At 41.1% G+C, this 10029-nt stretch overlaps 1 protein-coding gene across 1 annotated transcript; it reads right to left on the bottom strand.

Annotated features, from left to right (window-relative positions):
* Positions 1-416: 416 nt before the first annotated feature.
* Positions 417-8311, bottom strand: LOC100821573 (flowering locus K homology domain). Its single transcript, XM_003562207.4, has 7 exons — positions 8168-8311; positions 7129-7613; positions 3424-3670; positions 2215-2363; positions 1846-2127; positions 1535-1729; positions 417-890 (listed from the first exon to the last, which is right to left on the bottom strand). Exons 2-7 carry the CDS (start codon positions 7606-7608, stop codon positions 687-689), a joined length of 1557 nt encoding a protein of 518 aa, XP_003562255.1. The 5' UTR covers positions 7609-7613; positions 8168-8311; the 3' UTR covers positions 417-686.
* Positions 8312-10029: the final 1718 nt, after the last annotated feature.

A 10029-nucleotide genomic window follows, 5' to 3' on the forward strand; every position in this document is an offset into this window, starting at 1 on the left:
ATGTATCTAGGTACATGCATATTTACAGAAATTTGAGTCACTTAGTTTGGGACTAATTTGGGACGGAGGCAATAGATCTTTCGCATGCCCACACATCTGGCTGAGAAATTGAACTGATAGCTACGGGTTTTATCACATAAGCATCAATGGGGTAAGGAAACTTCATAACCTGACACCGCATCTATTTACTCATGCACCCGCTGCAGAGCACCTCGATCGAGTTCACTGGTAATCTGTCGGAGTTGATGATCGTGTTGTATCCAATTGCGATCCCAAATCAGAGCTAGCATGGCCAGTCCCAACAAGCTGAATCAACTCTCGATTAGGCACGTCACGCGACTTTCAATGAAAGCGCCCAATATAAACACCTGAGAAAATTTAGCATAGCAAACAAGACATTTTCCACCCAGCCCAAATAAAAGATGGCAAGTATCTGTATCCAAGGAGGGAGTATTAAGTATGAGATGATTAAGTTCAACTAGACCAGTTACCCAGAAAAGTTCAGCTGGACCACATCATTTCACGGCGGTAAACATACCCCGAAAGTCAATTCCTGACCATTGAGGACAGAAAACTAATACGACAGTCTTATCAGAAACATAGGTCCATGAATATCATTATTGGGCAACAAAATCCTAATAATCACAACAGAGACACAAATCCTTTCGCTTGCAGCTAGCCTCCTACTAGTATCCATAGTTGGGATGGTAGGAGCCGCCACCGTAGCCCCCTCCATTGTGGGGTGCAGGCCCTGCACCTGTGGGAGGAGATCCATAGGATGCCCCGTATGGAGCAGGAGGGTAAGAGCCATAGCTCGGATCAACCGGTGGAGCTGGAGGGTTTGAAGCTGGTGGTGGCCGGCCTTGTGGAGCAGCCTCTGCCATGAAATTCTGCAAAAAAAAAAACTCATCCATTAGAAGACAGCTCCGACGCACACGTACATAGCAAAAACCACTTTTCCATTTTCAGAGTTCCTTCAATCATGTTACTCTTTGCAATGATGCCTACTCGGCCACTGTCTGGCCAATGTTTTGTTGTTACAAATGAGTAATTAAAAGGAGCATGTTTGCTATGGATTGGTAAGCATAAAAGACAGATGTACTACACAAAAAAGTTACGTGTTTCTACAACCCATTTCACTCTTTCTCAGTCAAGTCCTTGCTCTTGTTAACTCCTAATAATACAATGCTTGAGGGTGTGTCTTCTACATGAGTGTCCAAAACATACTGTGATAAATTAGCAACAAGCATACAAAAATGGAAGTTCTTGACCAAGTGTGCCCTCCCTCTTAAATTTCTCAGGCTAATTCCTCTAGCATCCAGCACATATTTGTATCTACATACGAACATGGTTTACCAATGAAACAAATTTGCTGGCCTACAGTGAGCTTCATATGAAGTACGTTCCATTATAGCAGTTATTAAGAAATTGTAGAAATATCAAAGAATAAAATGAACTTGCATTAATCATCAATAAAACTGGAAAATACTCATGCAAGTACTCAACAAGTTACGGGATACAGTAGAATACATACCTGAATCAGTTGCTGGGCAGTTTGAACTTGGGATGCACTCCCAATTATCTCCACATTCATCTCTCCAGGTGCACCTCTGCTTTCTTGAATAGTTACTGCTGCACCACTGTGTCTACGGATATAGCTGATACTAGCACCAGCTGCCCCAATGACGGCATCAGCATAGGAGAGAGGAATTTGCATGTTATGTGTCACCTTTTGAAGAATACAAAACAAATCAGTATCTACCTTACATACGAGCAGTTAGCAATTCAAAAGCACCCATCATCTTTAGGTTGAGTGGAACCGTGAAAAACAATTGCACAACTAACCTGAGAAGCCACATGCGATGGTGGTTGATTGCCTGAAGCAGAAACACCACTTGGTGCCTCACGTCCGTATGCAGAAATACCATAGTGCGGCTGCTTTTCCATAGGTGGGACATCCGGAGGAGGATAATAATTGTCTTGCGGCCTTGGAGGCATGAACTGTGGATTTCCAGCATAACCTGGACCACCAGGAGGGTGGTTTGGAGGAGGGCCCCAGGGTTGAGGAGGGCCCCATTGCTGAGGAGCTGGCATTGGCTGCTCTCTTGGCATACTGTGCATTTTCATCTGAAGAGATGGAAATTTACCATGCATAAGAAACTTATTATCGACACTTTGACAGGAACACAGGATGCCAAATGGAGTCTAACTTACTTGCTGTTCAAACAGTGGCAGAACGCTATGGTCCACAAGAAATTTTCTTAAGTGACTTGCTATCAGCTCCACTGCTTTCTGGACACTAAGAGGCTCACCTTGTATCTCCACAACTCGATCATCATTTAATGCAACAGGGGGCACATTTTCTGAGAAGAAATTCAACAGGATTAGTTGCACACATGCAGTCACAAATGGTGAATATCAACATTCCAGTACAGACACCTGTCCGGACTCCAAACAAATGATAAACCTAAATAATACAATAACATGCAGTTGAGCACGTTGAAAATTAAAAAGGTAAAAAGTTGGGAATCTTGTATGTTAATAACAATACTCCTTAAGTTTTTCACTTTTTTGCAATACCTATCAGCAAAAGCAAGGCCACAAACCTAAGCAGGTACTCCCTCCGTTCCACAAAACAACTCATATAGATTTGTGCACTTGGACCAAGGAAGCTCTCGTTTCTAGTGCCTGACCATTCCTATTGGATTAAGAGTAGATGGATACGAGTAGTTATTGGCTGGGTGCGGGAACCAAGAGAAAAATGAGGTGTATTGTGGAACAAATGAGAAAAAATTATATGAGTTGTTTTGTGGAATGGAGGGACTAGTAGAAACAAGACATGGGTTGTTTTTACAATATCAGTACATTCGACCCGAAACCCCGCCATTCCTATTGGCTGAGTCTGGAAATTACTCTCAAGTACAACACAATGCATGTTTTCACATGTAAGTTGGTTATACATTGGTAGTTTCCAGTAGTCTGTGTGCCATACTTCTTTTATGAACGCGGACTTAGTAACCCTCAACTGATTTATAAGTCATGTCAGCATATCCAGGCTCCCACGACACCAAAAACCAGCCAATCACTAAGGTGGTTTTGGGTGAAGGGGTCAAGGGGCAGACCAATTTATGAAGTTGACGCAGGTGTCAAATGCACCGTTTAGGAGTTATGAGTTCTCAGTCTGGAAGTACCATAATGGTTTCTAGCCAGCCATGGAGCTGCAGGCATATAATTTTCATATTGAAGGAGCACATGAGGTGAGGTATGCGACTATGCGTATTATGTGGGCCATTGTATAGTCAAGGAGGGCAGGTATCACCATTGTCTTGAGTGTAGACATATGCTCAATAACCCAATCACACACCATATCATAGGAGAGAAGGAAAAAAGAAATCTAGAATCATAGAAAAATGCAAGTCTTACCAACAATACGGACAACAGCCTTTGAAGAATCCTGTATAGATTTAATGGTTGCTCCTTGCTTCCCAATAAGGCTACCAGCTTGAGAAGCTGGCACTAGCAGTCGTGTTGGTCCCATAGTACCAGTACCACGCTGAGTCTGACCAAACTCACCATCTGAACCATCAGCTATCCGCTTATGAATTCTAAGTAAGCCATCCATAGCTGGAGAGATCTGCTCATCTGGCTCATCCTTTGCTGAAATCATTACCTTTAAATGGGAAAATCAACATTGTTCATTAAATTGCTAGACAGTTAACTTCATCTCTTATAAGAGCATAACTAAAATTACATATGCATCATGATTTTAGAAAAAGATGATGAGACCTACATAAACTGAACGAATGGGGTATACAGATGCATAACTTAAAAAAGTAAAAGTAAAATAAATATAGTGATTATTGTAACCAGGTTTTGTTAAATAAGGATAAATCTTTAAATGTCCAAAAGATTACCCGTGAGTTCAGCACTGCTAGCAAGAGACTATGCATAAAACCCACAAACATATTTAGATATTATGTCTCTCCACATATAAATTAAACAATCAAAATCTGTTTTCTACGCTAAAGTCACAAATAAGGAGCCCAACTAAAACTGTCAAGAAGTGTGTGTTTTCCTGCTTAACACTACCAAAAAAAATTCTTCCCGCTATCATGAGATGAATGTCCTAATTAAGATCATTGTGATTCAAATTATAACAAAGATAGTAAATATTAGCAGTCAGCAGATGGATCAGATACTCAAATGGATGCACATGTAAGAGCACCCAAAAGTTCAACAGAACAGTCAGTCCTACACAACAAGTTAACAGTAGAACAGCATTCAGCAAGTATGAATGATCAACGAGCTTGTCATTCGTTGTTGTGGTTGGCATGCTTCTTTTGCAAAAATTCAACAAACTTCAGTGAGAGATGTTTTCCTCATTAACTAGTGAGGGTCAAGTTTTCCACATATCCTAGGCAATATATCTTAAAGCACGAGTAAAGAATATTTACATTGTATTATGTTTTTAAGTGCCTTAAGTCTTGCTCATTCCTTGATAATTTAAATAGCATAACAGTTTATTGAAGAAAACCTTTAGGGTGATTTCAGAAGGATGCAAAAGAAGATGTCCATGTAGCACTTTTTTCAAAATGCATGTTTTTTTTTACTTTTTCCTGATGATAAATTAGACCAAATTGATAACGCGATCTAGTTTTAAGTTATGTACTATGTTTCTTGTTCACTTATCAAATACTCCCTCCGTCCCATATTAAGTGACTTTCCATTACATGTATCTGGACTCTTTTTAGACATAGATACATCCATATTTGGGCAAATTTGAGTCACTTATTATGGGACGGAGGGAGTATAAATCTATTGTGCACTTCTATCCTTTTAGTTGCATATTTGGGGGTCCTTCATTTGAGCAATGTTGGCACCCAACCAGGATTTCCTACTTCTGGTAAGCAACCTTGGTCTACTGATTTTTTATTTTTCAGTTCAAAAATCAAACAGGTTGTGGAATTACCAGATAACATATGGAGCATCTTGAAAGGAATCTCCATCCAAATAGGACCTAGATCACATTTGCAGCAGGGGAGCACAAAACTGAACTCTCAGAACCATGTCTGCTTGTCCATTTCTTTTGGGGAGGTGGTTTGATTTGGGTCCTTAGACTGCAGTCACAACCTGCAAACATTAATTTGTGTTATCATTATCAAAACTATCCAATTTGGGACTTTGATGGAAGCTTTGATGGAATGTCCTATTTTAATTATTGCAAGTTTTATATCCATTCTATTTGTGTGTCGAGAACATTACCATGTCGTACTTGTGTGTCATTCTGGTAATTTTAATATGTTTCTTATATAGTTATATTGACTTTTCACCAATGAACTAAGCTGCAGTTTGGAAGCAAGGACAGCCCAAACTAGGTGTTGGCAATACTAGAACATACTGGATAATGAATTACTGATGCAGGCACATTGCTGGTATAGCTCTGGTGTTTAATAAATCAAGTGATTATTCTGGTGTTTGGTAAGTCAAGTGAAATTGTAAAAAACTACATCATGACATGATGCCGCTAGAATAAAACCAGGTCAATAGCTAGGATATGGCTGCTTTTTTCCGGAGTAATTTCCAGAAAAGTGATCTGCCACCAAGAAATTGCACTTTCATGTAATCACGATGATGCATTTACTTGATTGTCGATCAATCTTTTGAGTTATACTGCATTCCATGAGTGGCAGTAATATTATTTGAAAATCTTAGATAAAATCTTGGAAGGAAAACATAGGATCAACTTCACTGATATATCCACAACTAACACTAGGATGATTTTTGTGTCTGTAGATTGAAGATAGATCCAATATCGATTCAACAGTTTTTGACTGGACTAGGACAATTCTCAATATAGAACACGCTGATAATTCAAAGAGTAATCTTTGGCTAAAGTAGTTTTCTGTATATTATACAGCATCTTGATTGCTCACTGATAAACCGAGAGACACTGCAAAGATTCACTACAAGTTCATATGAAAAGGACATCCTAAATCAAATGAGGCGCCTAAAACTATATAGCTATAATTATCATTTCATTACTATAACTAATAGCAGTTTTAAGTATTTGAACATTTCATATTTTCTATGAGTAGATTACAGCTTTATGTGATGTAATATTATGAATTACAGCCCTGTGTAATGTAACATCATTTGCATTACTATGACTACAGCAGTTTTAAGTATTTGTCTTTGAACATCTCATATTTGCTCCGAGTACATCAATATGATATTATGAAATATGGCCACACGACCTGACACCTAATTGCATCGAACAGTCTATGTAAATTACAAGGTGATTCTTCGATAAAAACTGGTCTTCCAGTATCATAATATCCAGATGTTTTTATTAGTATGTTCAAACTATGCGATCAATGGAAATCCATTATATAAAGAAAATGACCCATTCATTTCTAAAAAAAAATAAGCTGGTACTGTGGCTAAGCAACTCGGCCCTTCTACTGTTCTGCATCACACAAATCTGACCTTTGCAGTCTGCAGAGATTCTAGTTGCTCCATCATTCTCGTTGTCCCAGAATTTTTGCAAAATGATCTAATTAATGTTACATTCAAAACTCAAATTGTTTGAGGAAAACGCTAGTAGTTGCAGGAGTACTGATCAGATGATCAAGTTCTTGCTTATATCGAGTAGCTCCATCAACAACTGTACTCCTAATCCCTAAGTTTCTGCAACGCAAGTACATTGTTCAACTAACAATTTCTCTTCCATATCCCATGTCCTAATATGGCTTTAATTTGCAATGAGCACAAAGGCAACAACTATGCTGCAACATCCCAAGGATCCAACACCAGCCAGCAGGCCCAAGAATCCAAATACCAAGCAGAGAGACTAAATTAGGTACACAAACTGTTAGGTCAACCATGAACCATCCCAAGTGAATCTACACCAATAGGGCAGAGGGACTAGGAAACTGGGCAGTAGTGTATCCAGACAAATATACAAATCATCTAGCTCATTAGTTGTAAATATAAATATAAACAGAAAAAACAATTAGAGATGTGGTGCTGCAGGAAACACATCACAAGTGAACCCAATATTCACATCTTGAAATATGCCGAGTAAATTGATGAGAACAAACTCTTTTTCAGATTCATAGAGATACTTACTGCTCTTTCCGGTACACCAGGGGGGCCATCAAGTATTTTTATGCGTGCTTTAGACTCCTCGCACATCCTCTTGATAAATTCCCCTTTGCGACCAATGATGGCACCTACCTTATGGACTGGGACAAGTATACGGAAAACACTGTCTCCTGGCCAACCTGGCCATCTCTTATCATTAGCCTCTACTTGCAAGTTGTCTTGTTGCTTCACTTCCCCGTTGAATGCATTCTCTTCCTGGTAAGGACCGGCTGGTTCCTCATTGTACTGATTCTCTGGTTCTTCACTGAGCAAATTTGCTTGCTCAATGTTGTATGGATTCCCAGATCCTTCATCATATTGGTTTCCCAGCTCTTCGTTGTACGCGTTACCAGGTTCTTCATTATACTGCGCCTCTGCATCGCCGAAAGGGTTTGGTTGTTCTTCATTGTATAGATTATGGGGTACTTCACCCATGTCCACGAAATTCTCTTCTGGTACCTCCATATTTTCTAGTGACACAAAATACAATGTTTTGGTGAGAAACCACAGGCAATTAGGCATTAAGCAAACATATACAATTCAAAATGGCATCATGAATGGGCGGTACTTCATACACGGGACAAATGATGCAAGGCCTAAGCTGTAAATGGCAGCTAGCATCAGGCATGCTACTTTCGAATGCTTATACAGGCTCCTAGGATGCTTTAGGGTGCATATGAAGATCTAACAAGTAACAACCTTGATTTAGGACATTTATGTAACATCAGGAATGCTACCAAGCAGCAAGAACTCAGTTATAGGTTCAATCGATCTTCAAACCCATATAATTTCACCCAAAACAAATCAATTCGAGGTTCAATCGACCTTCAAACCCATAGAACACACATAACACCCAATGGCGGAGGACCCAGTAGGGCAAGGTAGGGCGGCCGCCCTACCTTGATTTTTGCCTCAGTTACGAATTGGGGAAGATTATGAAACCGGGATCTAAAGGGCGGAATCCGTTCGTGGGGTGATGGGAGGAGAAACGGTCGGGAGCGAGAGAATCGAAGGGGAGATTAACCTGCGGTGGAGGCGCTCGAGCAAGGAGGAAGACGAGCTAGGGGGCTCGGGCACTCGGCAGCGTGATGAGTGGCGGCGCTCGCGCGAGGAGGAAGAAGATCCGCGGAGCGAGGGGGCTGGGTCGCTGGTATAGGTGGCTATCGGGCAGGCTTTTTTGAAAAGCCCGGAAGCCTGGCGGGCTTGGCCTGTTTGTGCCTAGCCTGAGCCTCAACCCCAGGCCCGTCGGGCTGGCACGGCACGCCCGATTAACTTTTTTTTTTAATTTAAATGCTGCACTCATCTCGTGGGAGTAAAAATATGGGGGCTAGCAGGTTCAAACCCGAGACCTCCCCCTCATCCCCTGTAGGTGCTGAGGAAAGGCTGGCTAACGAGCACGCTCGGTTCGTTAAGAGCACGGTTCGTTAAGATCATTATCGTTAACGATTTGAGACCATTGTTCGGCTCGGTTCGTTAAGCGCTCACAAGCGCTCGTTAAGCTTGTTAAAAACTCGTTAAGATAACAGATGGCATGTTGATCTAAATTTTTGGACATTACCTATTTGTTTGGGATAAATTTTGGTAGCAAACAAAATATATCAAAAGTTAAACAACACTATAAAGATTGGAAATAATACAACAAAAGAGAAATAACAACACAATTCCAACAGCAAAATAAGTCTCGGTAGCCACTCACAATCGATGTACGAGACGAGCTTAACGAGTGCTCACCGAGCTCGCTCGTTCAGATCTTAAAAGAAAGTCATGTTTGGTTCTTTAGTTAATGAATCGAATTAGCAGGCGTTCAATAACATTATCAAACTTTGATCTTTTTGTCCAGGCCCGTCCCTGACCACGTTCGCACTTGTGCTACAATACACACTAGCCCACCTTTTGACCCAATTTCTCGTTGGCACGGACAAAAAAAATGCTATTGGGCTGCCTGGGCTGGTGGTCGGTGCGCAAGGGCTTTCCCGAGGCCCGTGGGGCCTTTACGGGCCCGGGCCGGCTCGACCGGGCTCGGCGCCGCTCCAGTGCCTGGAAGTTGCGTTTTCGGGCCTGCCTGGCGGGCTTCACCGGGTCGCGCCCGGGCCAAGCCCGTTTATCCCAAGCCAGGCTGAAGTCGCGCCGTGCCTTATAACCACCTATAACCACCTATAGTCGCTTGGCATGGAGATACGGAGATGGGGAGGGCTAGGAAACTGCCCAAGGAACAAATGAGAGTAACATGATTACTCGTAAATGTTTAAGATGAAGGAAGGACAAGCTTGTGTTGGATGACGTAACTATTGCATCAAGTTACTGTCTATTCGGATTAATTTCAAGACAAATTATTAAACCGTTGCTAGATGTACATTTGTTTGGTCCTTTAGATTTTTCATTTGCGTCTTTATATAAAATAAATCTGCAAAATTTTAACTAATTTAACTCTGAATCATTAGAGGCAGCGATGGCGATGACTTGCCAAGCTATGCATTTGGACAGGGTCTGAGAAAGACGTCGTAGGAGGGAGTGACGATGGGTCAATTGTCCCCTACATCGGCGGGCAGTCTTCAAAGCCCGTGTGAGGTGGTGTGTGTGGCATTCCAACGTGACTTTGCGCAATCGACGACAATATAGCCTGCAAAGACGGGTTCTCCGGGAGACGCAATTTCTGCACTCTTAGTTATTTTGGCTACCTACTGTTGATGCCCATGTATGATTGCTCATTGATGTCTTAACTGTCATACCTTTACTCATATTTCTTGCTTAAAGAAAGTTGATAGAGAAATCATCTTACTTAATGATAATAGATATGGTAATCATGCCCATGTGGTGTATTATTGTTTTATGAGTTCTGATTTTGACAGACTCACAAACTATGTTTCAGATTGTGTAGCTATTTCT

Source organism: Brachypodium distachyon, chromosome 1 (genome assembly GCF_000005505.3).
Source record: "Brachypodium distachyon strain Bd21 chromosome 1, Brachypodium_distachyon_v3.0, whole genome shotgun sequence".
In the NCBI taxonomy this organism is placed as follows: Eukaryota; Viridiplantae; Streptophyta; class Magnoliopsida; order Poales; family Poaceae; genus Brachypodium; species Brachypodium distachyon.

Bases quoted from the DNA above. Each gene is read 5' to 3' on its own strand.
- LOC100821573 (XM_003562207.4), bottom strand. From the start codon at position 7,608: ATGGAGGTACCAGAAGAGAATTTCGTGGACATGGGTGAAGTACCCCAT. The intron at 3,671-7,128 runs GTAAGTATCTCT...TCCCATTTAAAG, and splicing joins CTGGTGTACCGGAAAGAGCA to GTAATGATTTCAGCAAAGGA. The intron at 1,730-1,845 runs GTTAGTTGTGCA...ATTCTTCAAAAG, and splicing joins CATCGCATGTGGCTTCTCAG to GTGACACATAACATGCAAAT.